At 45.7% G+C, this 15,895-nt stretch overlaps 1 protein-coding gene across 2 annotated transcripts in view; it reads left to right on the plus strand.

Annotated features, from left to right (window-relative positions):
* Positions 1 to 231: 231 nt before the first annotated feature.
* Positions 232 to 15,895, plus strand: part of rab3gap1 (RAB3 GTPase activating protein subunit 1) — a 32,375-nt gene continuing 16,711 nt past the window's right edge. For both annotated transcript variants that reach the window (XM_006801626.2, XM_006801627.2), the window contains exons 1-15: positions 232 to 313; positions 402 to 457; positions 2,366 to 2,444; positions 2,540 to 2,672; positions 3,614 to 3,692; positions 4,198 to 4,317; positions 5,882 to 6,047; positions 6,987 to 7,086; positions 8,708 to 8,789; positions 8,954 to 9,022; positions 11,382 to 11,455; positions 12,170 to 12,262; positions 12,391 to 12,563; positions 13,821 to 13,913; positions 14,044 to 14,216. In XM_006801626.2, coding sequence (XP_006801689.1) covers positions 296 to 313; positions 402 to 457; positions 2,366 to 2,444; positions 2,540 to 2,672; positions 3,614 to 3,692; positions 4,198 to 4,317; positions 5,882 to 6,047; positions 6,987 to 7,086; positions 8,708 to 8,789; positions 8,954 to 9,022; positions 11,382 to 11,455; positions 12,170 to 12,262; positions 12,391 to 12,563; positions 13,821 to 13,913; positions 14,044 to 14,216 — 1,508 coding nt within the window. In that variant the 5' untranslated portion in view covers positions 232 to 295. The remainder of the gene's footprint in view (positions 314 to 401; positions 458 to 2,365; positions 2,445 to 2,539; positions 2,673 to 3,613; positions 3,693 to 4,197; positions 4,318 to 5,881; positions 6,048 to 6,986; positions 7,087 to 8,707; positions 8,790 to 8,953; positions 9,023 to 11,381; positions 11,456 to 12,169; positions 12,263 to 12,390; positions 12,564 to 13,820; positions 13,914 to 14,043; positions 14,217 to 15,895) is intronic.

The raw sequence follows: 15,895 nt of genomic DNA on the forward strand, positions 1-15,895 counted from the left end.
TGTTTTGCAGCCCACTTGGAAAGTGTCTGGCACAGATGGTTGCACATTAAACGGCGTAGCAAACATCTCCAGTTCCTTTTGGATATTCTTCACACCTGTCGTCAAATGCCTGAATGAGTTTTGCATAACGACTGTTGTTGTGATTTGGCGCTACACAAATAAAATTGAATTGAATTTAGAATTTGTTTGTTTTATTTTATTGTGAAAGAACTATAGAGGAAGCGGCCACCTTTTCGCACATGCGTAGAAAAACATCCTAGTTTCCGGAACCGATCAGGCAGCCAAAGGCAACAACATGGCTGCTGATAGCGATGTGAGTTTGTTTTGTAACACGTCAGTGTGGTTGTTAAGCGCTGTAACAACACGACAGCTGGTTTTACGTTTACGTTTGTGTTTTGCAGCCCGAGTCGGAGGTTTTCGAGATCACCGACTTCACCACTGCGTCCGAGTGGGAGCGGTAAGCCAGCCGGTCATTACTCTGAAAACTGGGATTAGTCCTCAGGTTTACGTGCACAGCTCTCCCTTTAGGAGACACGAACCTGCATTTATTTCTTCAGGCCTAAACAAAACAACATGATTGCATTTTACAGCGAACCTAACCTCAAACAGTCAAGCTGAAGAGTGAGGCTGTGCGTCTGTGTACGTACATTTACCACCACTCTGATATCGCACAGCAGCATCTCTAAAACTATAACACTGCACAGATACAGATGTGCTTCCTGTGTAGATGAATAGCAACACTGATGGCATATGTGTGAGCCATTTTTAAATAATCCTCTGGATATTGATTACCAAACAAACTGTAGCCAACTAAAATGTATTATTACAAAATGTGCGTTAAATAAAAATGCATTTTCCAAGCACTGACCTGTAATTGGACACATTTGTCAATAAAGAACTCACCTGCTTGTTAGGGCTTGAGCCAGAGGTTTGAACTAGGAGTGGGTTTCCATAATCGATTTTCCAATTAGAATCGATTTTAGCTTGAATAAAGTGATTCATTAAATCCTGATTCGATTTTAAAGATGTATTTTGCCAGAAACTCCAGAATCTCAGGTTAAACCTCACAAAACGATTTCAACAACCACCAAACAGCTGAAACAGTAAATGAGAGCAGCTGCACGGATTCCACACAAAGACGTAAACACAGAGCGTGGATCGTTCACCCGACGGCGCGTACACAGACGCAGAGCTGACCGCTCACAGAGTCTGAGCTGCAGGTTTTGTCACTCTGACCAAAATTGACTGAACCAGCAGCAAAAGAAGATCCAGACTAGGCTTCACGTTTGATAAACATCGTCATTAAATCTCTTACACTTTGGCTGGTTTGCTTCCAGCACGACAAAATCCCACTTCCTGTACAGCTCTCTCTCTCTCTCTCTCTGTCTCTCTCTCTGTCTCTCTCTCTGTCTCTCTCTGTGCTTCAAGAACAGTTTCCCATCTCAAGTCTGTTTTCTGCATTATTCGCTGCTTATTATGCACCAGTCTACCGTTGTTTACAGTGCTGTTGGACGCTGTTTTTTTTGTTTGTTTGTTTGTTTGTATTTTTAAAACAAAACAGCAGCAGTAAACCAGTCGGCTGTGGCTCCTTGTGTTTGTCAGGTGACAATAAACTAAATATAGCTAGATGGTACAGATTAGAGTCACTCTGTCAAAAGTCAGAATTTTCAACCTCAAAATCCGTAATAAAATAAATGGGCTGGTTCTTATACAGCGCTTCCCTGCTCTCCTGGAGTACTCAAAGTGCTCTATACAACATGCCACACTCACTATTATCTATACTGTGAGTGCTTTCTAACTATCATACATATGCATTTATACTCTGATGGACGCATCGCAGAGGAAGTTGGGGTTAGCATCTTGCCCATGCAAACTGGGGGAACCAGGGATTGAACCACCAACCTTCCAATCAGCAGCTGACCTGCTCTACCTCCTGAGCTGCAGCCAGCCTTAAATAAATATATAAAATAACGAGAAACATGAGAGCACACTGGAAAAAAAAACAAGGGACACTGAGGGAGCTGATCATGTTGGCCAGTGTTAGCATCATTCTTGTTTTAGTGGTTCCTTCCAAAATCACAGTGCCACTAACCAAAGGTCACGAGGGGTTAAATGGGCTCAATGGTTGTTTGTACCAAAGAACCGTCTCTGCAACTTACTGCGTTGTCATCTCCTAATATGTTGATCCATTGGTTGGTGCAGCTCGTGTGTGCAGACGCAGTCCAAATGGATGCAGCCTCTGTAAATGTGATATTTAAAGCACAGTGTGCTTGGAGGGAAATTCATTTCTGAAGTTTCAGTGGTTATTTAGCATGAAGCAGACACTGTGCATGTATGCTGGGCTAATCTGTTCATCTGCCTGAAGTTTTGTGTCCAGAGTGGAGGAAGTGCTTAACGATTGGAAGCTGACAGGGAACACTGCACGCAAGGTTTCTCCAGAGAAGGTATTTTTCACTCATCGAACCTTTACATGCGTGTGAAGTATGCAGGAAGGAAGTATCTCACCTTCATCGTATGATGCTGCATTATCTGAACACAGGGGGAATACACCAGTGGAACCTGGGCGGAGAAGTCACAGGAAATTAATTTTGCTGACTTCAAGTTCTACATAAGCCACTACTTTCTGAAACAAGAGTGTGGAGAGGATGATGGGAAGCACAACCTCGAGGAAGGTAGAGTCACTTTGCACTATTATCAACATCAGCTTTTCATTGACTGTTCTGAATGATGTTGACAGTGTTGGACAGACATGCAGGCTGTGGTAGAAGGACCGTTTTCAGAAATTTGTTATCAGAATGAGGACAAGCTGACATCCAGACTCCACACACGTTATTATGTAGCCTTAGTTTTTATTATCCTGCAGATTTGCAGAAATATTCATCATTATTAACATCATCCCAGGGCACAGCTGTGGGCCTTGATCCTCTGGTTTTCATGCTTTGACTCTGGCCTGTACCACAGCCTGCTCCCAGACGACTGTTGAAACACTGATGAAGTAAACCTTGGAAAAAGCACGAGGTTTGGATGTATCCGCTTAAAAAAGGGAATAAATACCTTTTTTCTTTGCACAAAAAAAGCAGGCAAAGCAGAAATGTTACCTGGATACTTGCTTATTTGGTTGTGAATGGCCGTGGGCGTCCACTGAGGAGGGTAGCAAGGCTCCATCTTTGACATCGAACGCTGCACTGAGGTCTAGCAGGACAAGCACAGAGATGAGTCCACTGTCAGAGGCCATAAGAAGATCATTTGTAACCTTCACTAAAGCTGTTTCTGTGCTGTGATGAACTCTGAAACCTGACTGAAACTCTTCAAATAAACCATTCCTCTGCAGATGATCTGTTAGCTGTTTGACAACTACTCTTTCAAGGATGTTTGATATGATATGAAGGTTGGAGATTGGCCTATAATTAGCTAAGACTGCTGGGTCTAGAGATGCTCAGTCATCAGTGATGGACAGGACAGTAAATTACTGCCACCTTGTGGCCACAGCAGAAATGAGCATCTGTGAGAAGTCAAACCAGTACAGTTATTTTGATAGACACTAAATAATCACATGCACCTCAGATGGTGTTTCAAATGAACTGTGTCAAAAACATTGTTCTTCTATTGGCAGATGCTATACCGTTGGCAATGCAGGATCTTCTCTGTATGAACAATGATTTCCCTCCACGAGCCCACTGCCTGGTCAGATGGTAAGTTTAGTCTTTACTTTCTTATGCTAAAAAACTGCTTCAGTCATTTATCTGCACGCCTCACAGCAAGAAGGTCCCGGATCAAGTCTGTGTGGAGATGCATCCTGTAACTGTGCCTGCACAGGTTTCCTCCACAGTGCAAAGATGTGCATGTTAGGTTAAATGGATATGTGAGCTAGATACAGTGCATAGCATGAAGTGCAACATGAATATATAGTTTAAGTGTGTCTTGCATTTAAGAGTGCAAGTCTAGAAAGTCTTCCTGGCTTTGAGTTGCCAGAAAGACTTCGTAAATATAAGCAGAGAATCAAAGCTGCGTCTACAAACCAGTAATTCTGACAATTTCTGAATATTTTACTTTTCTTCAGAGTGAAATAGTAAAATAATTTGATTAGTGATGGTCTTCATTGTTACCAAGGGATCTGACAGCATACAGAATGAAGCAGATGTTTCTTCCAGTGTATATGTGGATGAATGTCTGCTGTGATGCTGTATGTGTTGGTAGGTTTGGCATACGAGAGTTTGTGGTCGTCAGCCCTGGAACCAACTGTGAGGCCGTCATCAGTGAGTCGAAATGCAACCTGCTTCTAAGCTCCATCTCCATCTCTCTGGCCAACAGTGGCTGGTAAGTTACGGTCATCGCGCATTAGTGCCTCCTGACGGTGTGATGTGTGTTCATGTTTGACTTTTAAGTGTGCAGCTGAAGGAGTGAACATAACTAAGCAGTGTGAGAAATGGTTCACCTTTTGAAGGCGAACCATTTCTCACACCATCGATAACTCCACAGTTTTCCCTTCTCCTCAGGTTAAGAGCCTTGGTGTCATCCTAGACAGTTCACTTTCCTATAAATCTCCCATCAATAATTTCACCTGTTCTGCCTGTTTCCATCTATGCAGCATTTTTTTTTTGTCTGTCCCATTTGGTTCTTTAGCCGTCAGAATTGTTGTCTGAAGACCAACAAGGATACCAATGGATTTATTGTGCCAAATGGATCATCATGGCATTGCCGTATTGGTCCAAAAGGTTTCCCCGTGTAATGGTCTGCAAGAGGATGTAGAGAGCCATAGCCTATGGCGTTATTTTTGTGCCACTATTCTGAGCGCACGTAAAAAAAAATTGCAGGTGCAAGTGTTGCATTATGAGGAGAAATTTATTTTGAGCGAAGAAAAACTGAATTTGAGTGAACAAAATTCATTGCTGCGTGCAAAAAATGTATTTCAGTGTTTGCTATTATCCACACACACACAGCAGCCCCTCTCGTTTTTGCATTTGCACTCGCTCACAATGTGTCGCTCGTGCTCTCAACATTTCTGCCCGTGCGCGCTCAACTCTTTCTCTACACCGTTATATTTGTGCCACAAAACCAGCCAATCATAGACTTGGATGCAAAAAAATCTGATTGGCTGTTCTGGTCTCCAATCAGCTCGAAATAATGAAATGCAATATCCCAGAATGCATTTGTCCAAAACTCAAACGAGGCAGTGGCGGAGGAACACAGAGTGGTGGAGTTTGAAATATTACTCTTTCTGGGTCACAAAATAAACTTTTAAGATATTTACATGTGAGAATGTTTCTGTGTGAACTTCAAATATCTGCTCGATTCATCAGGACATCACATATTTGCACAAGTGCTCTAATGTTTTCAGAGATGCCTGTACCATTCACTCAATGCAGCACCTGGGGAGTGTGTAGGGACCTTGCTCAGGGGTACCTCAGCTTAGCTTTTCACTGGATTCAAACCCCCAACCTTCTGATCCCGGGGCAGCCACTCTACCTACTGACCTCACACACGTTTACATCGTTGAACAAGTCTGTGCTACAGAGCACGCAGCATCGCAGCATCGCAGCATCGCTGCACCCGCTGCACCCGCTGCACCGCTGCACCGCTGCACCGCTGCACCGCTGCACCGCTGCAAAGAATTGGTTTGGAGGATTTTTTTTAGAAATGATGAATTGCTGCAGCCTTAGATTACTCCAATGTACACAACATATTAAAACCAGTCTGTGTAGCACTCAGTGATATACTGACATACATGCCAGCACAATGCCATCTGCAGCTTGTTGCTCTGTTTCAGTCGGACTGTTGAGTTTAGCTGGATTGTTGCTGGTTGAGAGAAACTGAAGCTGGATGTCGGGCGTGTACCAGAGACCCTGCTAGTAATGCCTTCTGCTCTTTATCTCGTGTTCAGTCAGGTGCCAATGTTTGTGCAGATCCAGCAGAAGTGGCGGCGGATGTATGCCGGAGAGTGCAAAGGACCAGGCGTGCGCACCGACTTTGAGATCGTTCACCTGCGCCGAGCGCCCGTGCAGTACAACCACCTGTCCGGCCTGCTCGACATCTTCAAATCTAAGATAGTAAGTGCTCTGGAACAAACATCTTTATATGGATCAGATTTCAAGGTTGTTTGTTTTTAATAAAGAGAAATTAAAGTTGTGCAGCCTCAGAGCGTCATGTACCCATGTTCTACCAGTATCAGCTCAGCATCCTGTTCCAGATGATTTCAGGACAATGTGAATCCTGTTAAATGCAACTAATAATCAGAAAAGCATCCACGAAGTGCATGTAAATGTATTTTACATTTATTCATCTGGTTTTTCCTGCTCATGTACAGTCTCTCCTCCTCCTCCTCCGCTCTGACAGTCACACAAAAACTGTATTCAACTTGAAAATAACACAAACATCTTATCTTATAATAAGAATATATTCTTGTAATCGTTCATCAAAGAGCAGGCTGATAACAGTACAGCTTATTTATGTGAACATTGGAAAAACAGAAGAGGAAGAAGAAGACGTCTAATTCTGTGTAAATTCAGTTTTTGGTTTTTGTGGAGTTAATTTGTGAATAAAATAAAGACTGTTAGGAAGTGATGTTGGTTTAATGATCAGTTTGTTTGAACTTTGTTTATTCCTGGAAACACAAAGGATTCCCAGACATCACGTTGTTTCATGCACAGTGGTCACTGCAGCTGTTCAAAGGTTCTTGTATTTGTGTCGGTGTTGATGGTAAACTTGCACAGAAACACACACTGATGTCTCCATACCCTTCATAAGTCAAAACCTATGTTGTCCACCTAAGTGGACATTTAAAAAATGAAGTTCAAAAATCTTATTTTCATGTCTAAAGAAGAATAAAAATCCTGATTGATGTCGTCATCGTCCACGTGAGGGTTAAACGTGTTCAGTTTGTTCCCAGGAACAGCCGACAACAACGAGGTGTAATCCACGCCTGTGCAGAGATTAATGCTGCAGCTTGTTACCATAAACATGACCTGATGTCTTCCTGTTGTCATCAGGGTTGTTCCCTGTTCCCTCTGCCTCCAGTCAACATCGCCATCCGCTTCACCTACGTGCTCCAAGACTGGCAGCAGTATTCATGGCCGCAGCAGCCTCCAGGTAGGCAGTACATGTCATTGATGCACAAGTAGAAAAATGTAATATTATTATTAAGAAATTATTTAATTTTTTAAGTACATGTCAGCAGGTGGCTGACATCCAGAAACCTGCCAGTGGCTTTTAGGAGCCGTGTGTGATGCAGGTCGTGTTGTTGTTTCCTGTGAACGTACCTGCTGGTTCCAGGTCATTCTTCTGATAAGTCTTTTCACTCGTCTGTCTGAAATCGTGTGGGGAGCGCCTGGTCGTGGCCGTTTTATCGTAAATAAATAAAAACCCTGCAGGGTTGGCCTCAACAGTGCTCACTGGAGCCTTCAGTAACTTAGAAGTTCTTCTGTAGCCGATGCCGTCAGTCTCAAGTGTGCAAAGGTCTCGAGAGAACTCGTTGGTTTTACCCATCATGAGACGCTTCTTGTGTGAAACCTGGCTAATGAGGCCTTAGTTGGGACTGAACCGGCTTATGTTAATTTGCAGGATTCTCTGTAATTACTCATAAATGTGTCTTTTTGCACCTTTCTTTCTATCCAATACATTCCCCTGTGTCATTCTTCATTGTTAGACGTCATGTATGGACATCTGTGGTAGCGCTGGGTGATATGAGGAAAATGTAGTATCACAATATTTTTTTGCTATATCACAAAACACAAAATAAATCACAATATGTTGAAGTTATTTTCAACCATATAGGGTCTAAATTTGCCATTTGGGCGGGGCCATCTGCTGTGATTGGATAAAGACATGCTGTGGAAGAGAGACAGAGGTTAATAACAGATATGATTCAATACAGAGAGGTCTGTTAACACATAGTGAGTGAGAAAGGTGACTGGAAAGGAAAAACTCAATGCATCATGGGAATCCCCCAGCAGCCTACATCTATTGCAGCATAACTAAGGGAGGATTCAGGGTCACCTGGTCCAGCCCTAACTATATGCTTTAGCAAAAAGGAAACTTTGAAGCCTAATCTTGAAAGTAGAGATAGTGTCTGTCTCCCGAATCCAAACTGGAAGCTGGTTCCACAGAAGAGGGGCCTGAAAACTGAAGGCTCTGCCTCCCATTCTACTTTTAAATACTCTAGGAACAACAAGTAGGCCTGCAGAGCGGGAGCGAAGTGCTCTAATAGGGTGATATGGTACTACAAGGTCATTAAGATAAGACGGGGCCTGATTATTTAAGTTGAACTCCAGGCCTGGAGGGCCGGTGTCCTGCAGGTTTTAGATGTGTCCTTGATCCAACACAGATGATTTAAACGGCTAAATCATCTCCTCAACATGTCTTGAAGTGAGGAGCAGGATTTTGAATTTTCACCATCGTACGTAGAAAAACTCACAATACATCAAGTTTATTTGTTATATTGTTTGATTTATAGTTTGTATAGTTTAAAGTTGTTTCTCTGCATGTGTGGATGGGTTATTACTGACATCTAGTGAGAATTTCATGTGAACATCACCTTTAGAAATATATGTAGACAATTGGTGATGCGTTCAATATGTTTTGTGTGTGCGTGTGCTCACAAACAGAGGTTGGTTGTGTTACTGAACTCCCTGACTGTGAGGAAGCCCTGGGTGGGCTCTGGTAACAGACTTCCTGTTTGGACGATTATTCAGTTTTTTGTGTTTTCTGGCAGATTTTGATGCGCTCCTCGGTGGCGAGGTGGGGGGGGTGGAGTTTGGGAAGTTTCCATTCGGAGCCTGTGAGGAGCCAATAAGGTAAAAACTGATACTTTCTAAAAGTTACAGTGACATGTTTTCTGCACACTGAGCAGTCGGTGTGACGGCTTCGTTGCTTATCACGTGATCTCGGAGCCTCTTCATCATCCTCATCTGTGGGTCTGAGGAAGACTTACTTTGTTTTCTGTTTTTCACTTTTGTAGTGAGCTTCATCTCGCAACAACCTGGCCTCATCTTACTGAAGGCATAGTTGTGGATAACGACGTGTACAGGTAAGGCTGTGTGTGTGTTCTGGCAGCTGCAACACACCAGCGAGATCGTTTTGTTACCTCGCAACACTCAGCCTCGCTGCAGCTGAGCCACCAGCTGAGCCACGAGGAAACCGACGGGCTCAAATTGTGGTCATAAATATTTTGTGAGTTCAAACTCACACTGCCAGGGGACCTGAGCAGAGTTTCACACATAGTTTGTTGCTTTGCGTCTGTAAGACGACCTTAACAAAAAAAAATTGTAACTCGTGTAAATATTTTTTACAAACACACAAATTCTCATCTGTAGATGCACAAACATGAAATCTTCTAAAAGCTCACAACATGTGATTTACAGGTACAAACGACCACAATCTGAGCCCATAGCAACCAGCACTAATCAGCCAGTGACCACAGCTGATGCTAGCGTGGGCTAAAGTGCACCACACTGAGTGATGAGGCTAGAAAGACAACTGCAGTTTGAGGCGCACGTCCTCCTGACATTTGGTGTTTGTGTTGACGATCCAGTATAGCACACAAAGCTGAGCGCTGAGTGTTGCATCCGTGTACACACTGCAGTGCTTCATATTTCACTCGTAAAGTAGGAAATGGGTGGAGCAGTTTATTAAAGGGTAAACGTACTTTAGAGCAACACGCAGCAACACTACACTTGAGCGGGAGGAGGAGGGTATGGGGTCTTAACACACCCCCGTTCTCTGCTAGCCATCGGGGCGGGGGGGCTGGGAAGAGATGCTGGCTGTCCGATTGGCCTCCCTGCTGCTGCGGAGCCTGGGGCGGTCTGCTTGCCTCCACCCCGGAGGGAAGGCTAACATCTCTTGGGTCTGGGTGCCGTTTCCCCCTCTGGGGGCGAGGATACCTGGACCCGGGGTATAGAGTATGTTTGGGGAGTGTGATTGTGTGTACATGTCCATTTACGTTTATTCCTACGTTGGGTGAGTGCTGAGTGTTTGTATATGTGTGCATGAGGGTGGGAATGCATGTCTGTGTCTGTGTGTGCCTGTTTGTCTGTGTCTATATGTCAGGTCGGGTCTTAGACTCCACCTCTCTGGGAACTCCCAGGCCCTCCAAGTGTGGAGGCCTATCTCCCCTCACCACACTCCCTGCTGGTGACTGATGCCCTCAGGGGTCGGTGCATTGTTGGTTCTTGGTGTCCGGGGCTGGGCGCTCAGGTCATGTGCCAGCTCACTCCCGGTGGCTACTTGGCGGGGCCTGGCGCCTGCTGCTCGGTCAGGCTTCTTCCGGGGCGTGGAGGGCCCTCGGGCCTCCGGCCTCTGTGCCTGCGGCTCGGTTCACTCTGGCACAGCTGGTTGCCGGCGGAGCCGGCGGGCACGCCGGTGCAGCCCCCTCTAGTTTCTGCCCGGTGGCTACTGGGTGACCCCTCGTCTGGGGATCCTCAGCCCTTCCCATGAAGGTGGCACGGATGCCCCTCCGGTGGTCCTCCTTGGGCTCTTGCACTCTGGGGTCTCTGGATGTCTGGGGCCTGGATCTCCTCCATGCCTGCTTCATGCCCCGGGGGGCGGGGCTATGGCTCTCTACATCCTCTTGCAGACCATTACATGGGGAAACCATTTGAATACAAGCGCGCCGATCCACACAGGTGTGCACACGGGTGTTCACTGTTCGTAGACTTAAATCACACCTTTCTTGGCTGCTATTTCCAAGCACATTGTGCGCTGTCTGTCCTGCGTGCTGCACAACAACATTCAATATTTAGTATTTACTGCTGTTTACACTTAGCTAGATTAATGCGATGGTGTTGTGTATAGTATGTTGCTTTGTTTTGGGGTTTTTTTGCTTGTTTTCTATTCTTTTTCTCTCAACAGGTGATCCCGGAGATATTTTTTTTCCCCCCCCTTTCTCACTGTCCCTCTCCCCTTCTGTTTTTCTTTTCCTTCCTCTTTCTTTCTCCCTTTCCTATCGCTCACTCATGTCTATCCCGTCTGTAACAACTGAAAATAAAATAAAATAAATAATAAAAACAAAGGTCGATCAAATGGACCAATACGGCAATGCCATGATGATCCATTTGGCAAAATAAATCCATTGGGTATCCTTGTTGGTCTTCAGACAACAATTCTGACGGCTAAAGAACCAAATGGGACAGGCAGAAAAAAAAAAAAAAGAAAGAAAGAAAAAAAAAAGGGTAAACGTACATGGGTGTGACTGTAAGGCCCAAACAGAGCTGGCACAGGTCGAACAAGCTTGTGCATGAAGGGACAAACTGAGTGTGATGTAAGGAAATGCTTACATGTGTAATTATCTTGATTACTGGTGAAGGACTACGTCACAAACATGACTCATCACTTATAAAAGCCTTTAACTAAAAGTGTATCAGCTGTTTACTCTGTTTATCACCCAACAGTGACCTCGACCCTCTTCAAGCTCCTCACTGGTCAGTTCGAGTCAGGACGGCTGAAAATCCTCAGTGTTTACTGGGTAAGTTAGACTGGTCAGTGGGACACAGGGACAGAGACCATGATGCTTTGGGGCAGACCACAGAGGTTTTTATCAGTACAGATTTCAAACGCACCGCTGTGAAATGCTAAAGTGCACTGACCTTAATGTAGTATTTTTCTGGTTACTAATACACTTGGATACAAACATACACATTGTTGTGTGATGTGTGAAGACTTTTTATGGCTTTGTTTTTTGTCCAAACAGCACAGAGGAAACTATTTCTAAGCCAAGAGGCTAAAATTCATGCATCAAATGATACGCAGCAGATAAGATGGATGTAATCCAGCTACCGATAGAGAGAACACAGTAAAGGACAAATAAAGTGTCTTTTCTCCTCATTGTTCTCTGTGTGGGCCCCCCACTTCCTCCCACAGTCCAAAGACATGCAGTTAGTGGGGACAGCTTCATTGGGGCTCTAAATTTCCCACGGTGTGAACGTCTGTGTCTGTGTTTGCCCTGCGACAGACTGGCGACCTGTCCAGGGTGGGCCCCGCCTCTCATGACAGCCCCAAGCACTTTACATCACATGCAAAGTGGACTTTACATCACATGTAAAGTCCACTTTGCATGTGATGTAAAGTGGACTTTTCTTTTGTTGCCACGTCCATGATTTAGCAAACGTTACACAGATGTGCTGCTTCGCTGTGCTGAAGCTTTATGAAAAGTTTGAATAACTGTTTTGGTTCCCTGCAGGTGAGGCTGTGACAGAGCTCTTTAAACTCTGCTGTAGGATGGAGTCCACAGAGGAGATCCCTGCAAGAGGATACGCTGAAGATGAGGGCAAAGGTCAGGTTCTTGGCTTTACTTGTTGAGTGACCATACTGGAAACGTGCGCAGCTTACTGGGAGATCTGGGCATCTGTGCTGACCCTCAGTCATTGAACAGAAACTCTTGGATGTGTTTGTCATCTGTAGAAAACAGTGATATCAGCTCTGCTTTGTCCAAGCTGACCGAGCCAGCAGCGACTGTGCCCATTTCCAAACTGTCCGTCTCCAACATGGTGCACAGTGCCCGGAAGCACATTCGCCGCCATCGACGCATCGATGAGTCGCCCCTTAACACCGAGATACTCAATTCTGTCCTTCTGGTAAGAGTTAATCATGTAGCCTGTTTAAAAGGCGTTAACTAGTCTGAGGTGACTAATACTTGACTGAGTTTTAATGGTTTCAGCTCATTTTATGAGGAAACTGATTCTGGAAGAAGAGGTGTGGATCCCGTGTTAGGAGACGGTGATCTTCAGAGCAGCAGAGACCTCGTGTGGTAGACTGATGTGGCTCCTCTGCTTCTTTTCACAAACAGTTTCCCTTCCTGGTTACTGTTGAGCCCTCACACTCAGCAGCTCGAGCTAAGACAGCCGTGAATCTTAAACCTACAGACGTAATTGCATTTGCGTCTAATGCCGGGCTCACACTCTGCGATTTTTGGCCCATTTTGAGACGATTTTTGAGTCGCGCGACCGTTTTGGCGATTGGCCCGATTTTGGCCTTCATCGTGCGTCGTGTAGTATACGTGGGGTAACGAGAAGCGATTAACACCTCACGACCAGCTCCCGATCATCAATCGCTCGTGAGGGTGTCGCCGCAGTTTCTCACACTGCGCACGCGCAAACACAAATGTCAGCGAAAAAGACGGCGCAGCGCGGCGGCGCAGCGCGGCGGCGCAGCGCGGCGGCGCAGCGCGGCGGCGCAGCGCGGCGGCGCAGCGCGGCGGTGCAGCGTGTGATCTGGACACAAGCGATGGAGGCATAACTTGTAGAACTTTGGCTCATCTGAGCCTTTTCGATGTGGCCTCACAAAATTATCACGACCACAACGACCGTGAAAATAGTTGGATGGACATCGCTGCTCAATCACAGCTGATCATGTTTTCATTTAGCAAAGTTGATGGTGGTGTGTGTCTGTGTGAAAGACAGAGAGGGAGAGCGAGCGACAGAATTTCTGTTATAGCCTTCATGTTATGGACGCACAGTGTGACTCAGGTCGCATCAGAGCATCGGGTCGTATAGTGTGAGACTCTGCATCGTGACCTACGAACTTCTAACCCTGTGAGTCAATCGTGCAGTTTGAGCAGGAGCTGAATCGCGCGACAGTGTGAGCCCGGCATTAGACTGCTGGTCACAGATACTGATCCCACCTGACAGCAGCTCAGTAAAGCACCAGAGCGTCGTCTTAAACAGGTCATCAGGTCATCAGGCAGCGCTCTTATTTTTATTGTCTGATTCTGGTCACATCCTGCTTTCACCACTGAGCCATCAGCATCCTGATGAATACGTGAGCTCCACTGTAATTCTGCTAACATCTATAAAACCAGAGTTTCTAAATGACAGCCTTTGTGTTTGTGTCAGTATCTGTTTCCAGATGCTGCTGTGGAGAAGTCTGACTGTAAGTCTCAGCTGTTGAGCTCCAGTGGGACATCGGAGCAAGAGAAACCTGATTATGTACGTTTGCCTCTTCACCACTCGCACACTGAAGGTTACCCTCAGGTCCAATAAGTTTCAGCATGAAGACAGGCTCAGTGCTGTCGGTACTTTGTCAGGACTTTTATTGATCTCTTTTCCCTCGTTGTAGAACCTTTTCCACCAGCTGAAGTCGGCCCCCAGCGACAGCCTGACCTACCGTCTGGCTCTGTGTGTGTGTCTGGTCAACTATTACTACGGTGGGCTGCGGGCTGTTGGGCACCTCTGGCAGGAGTTTGTCCTTGAGTTGCGTTACCGGTGGGAAAATAACCATCTTATTTGTGGGTGGGTACCTCACAGGCTCGTGCTGCTTTGATTTTAAAGATGTCACACATATTAACATTTTCATTTTACAGCAGGTAAAATAAGTATTGAACACGTCAGCAGGTCTCTGAGTAAATATATTTCTAAAGGTGCTTTGATGGGAAATTATCACCAGATGTCGGTAACAACACTTCCAATCCAGACGTGCAAAGGAATCGAACCACAGATGAAGTTAATAACACAAAGTGACACACGGACATTTATTATTTATACAAATGTTGGTGATGACAGTTCCTGACAGCTTCTGTTTGGAGAAACCAGTCCCATCATTGCTCATGACTTTGACCCACTCACAAACAGTCTATAAATCCCGAATGCTCCGTGGATCCTTCCCACAGATCCGGCTCAGGTGATTGGCTGGGCCGTTCCAGCAGCTTGATTTCTCTGAAACCGTTTCCATCGGCTGTTTGTGATCATGGTCTTGCTGAAACATCCATCCTTGTTTCATCTTCATCATCCTGGTAGATGGCAGCAGATTGTAATCAACAATGTCTCCATTCATCCTTCCTGGAGTTATACTGAATGTCTCAGTGCGCTGAATAAACAGCCCCCCCAGGATGCTCCCAGCTCCAGACTTCAGTGTTGCTGTGGTGTTTTTGGGGTGAAGCCACCCAAACGGTGTGTTTACAGCCTTCAAAGAGTTCAGTTTTAGTCTCATGTGACCAAATATATTAAAGATGAAGCGTATTGTTGTACCTGTGCGTTACACTGGAGCAGAGCTGACACACGTTCCTACCTGTTACACTCGTCATTCATTCGTCGAACTGAATAAAATAGCAAAGGTAACCAGAGGAGTATTGCACTGGTTGGATGCAGCAGCCATGGAGGGAGGCTGTAATTGTCCCGTGTTAAGCTGGTGTTTTATTAGATGTAAGCTTACATTTGGCAGCATTAGTGAACATTACACTGAATGTTACACAGGAGTGTCTCAGGTAGGAGGGAGGCTCCCATTCACTGAGCTTAGTGTTCAGTGATCGATGGTCCAGGGGAAAAGCTGCTTCCTTAGCCTGGCTGTCCTGTTCTTGAACAGGTGCTGTCCAGGATGAGATGAGATTTGATTGGCTCTCCTGAGACAGCGAGGCCATGTCCTCCAGGGAAGGAAAGGGACAGCCACTATTCAGCACAGAAGAATAGTGGCTGTCCCTTTCCTTCCCTGCTGTCTTAATGACCCTCTACGGGTTAGAGGGTTACGCCCCATAGAGGTGATCGTGGCTCAAGAGTTGGGAGTTCGTCTTGTAATCAGAAGGTTGCCGTTCGAGCCCCGGCTCCGACAGTCTCGGTCGTTGTGTCCTTGGGCAAGACACTTCACCTACCGCCTACTGGTGGTGCCAGTGTCCGGCAGCCTCGCCTCTGTCAGTGCGCCCCAGGGTGGCTGTGGCTACAATGTAGCTGCCATCACCAGTGTGTGAATGTGTGGATGACTGCATGTGTAAAGCGCTTTGGGGTCCTTAGGGACTAGTAAAGTGCTATACAAATACAGACCATTTAGGCCATTTACTCTGCCACCGAGCTGCAAGCAGTAGGTGGGGACACACTATGATGTGGTAAAAAAGCCACCAAGAGTTTCTTCTCCAGATGGTTCCTCCTCCTCCTCAGCATCCTGAGGTGGAGTCTTTGACTTTGGACCATGAGAGGTCCTC

Source organism: Neolamprologus brichardi, unplaced genomic scaffold (assembly GCF_056152115.1).
Source record: "Neolamprologus brichardi isolate AB-2024 unplaced genomic scaffold, ASM5615211v1 NODE_ptg000038l+_length_1369362_cov_1, whole genome shotgun sequence".
Taxonomy (NCBI): Eukaryota; Metazoa; Chordata; class Actinopteri; order Cichliformes; family Cichlidae; genus Neolamprologus; species Neolamprologus brichardi.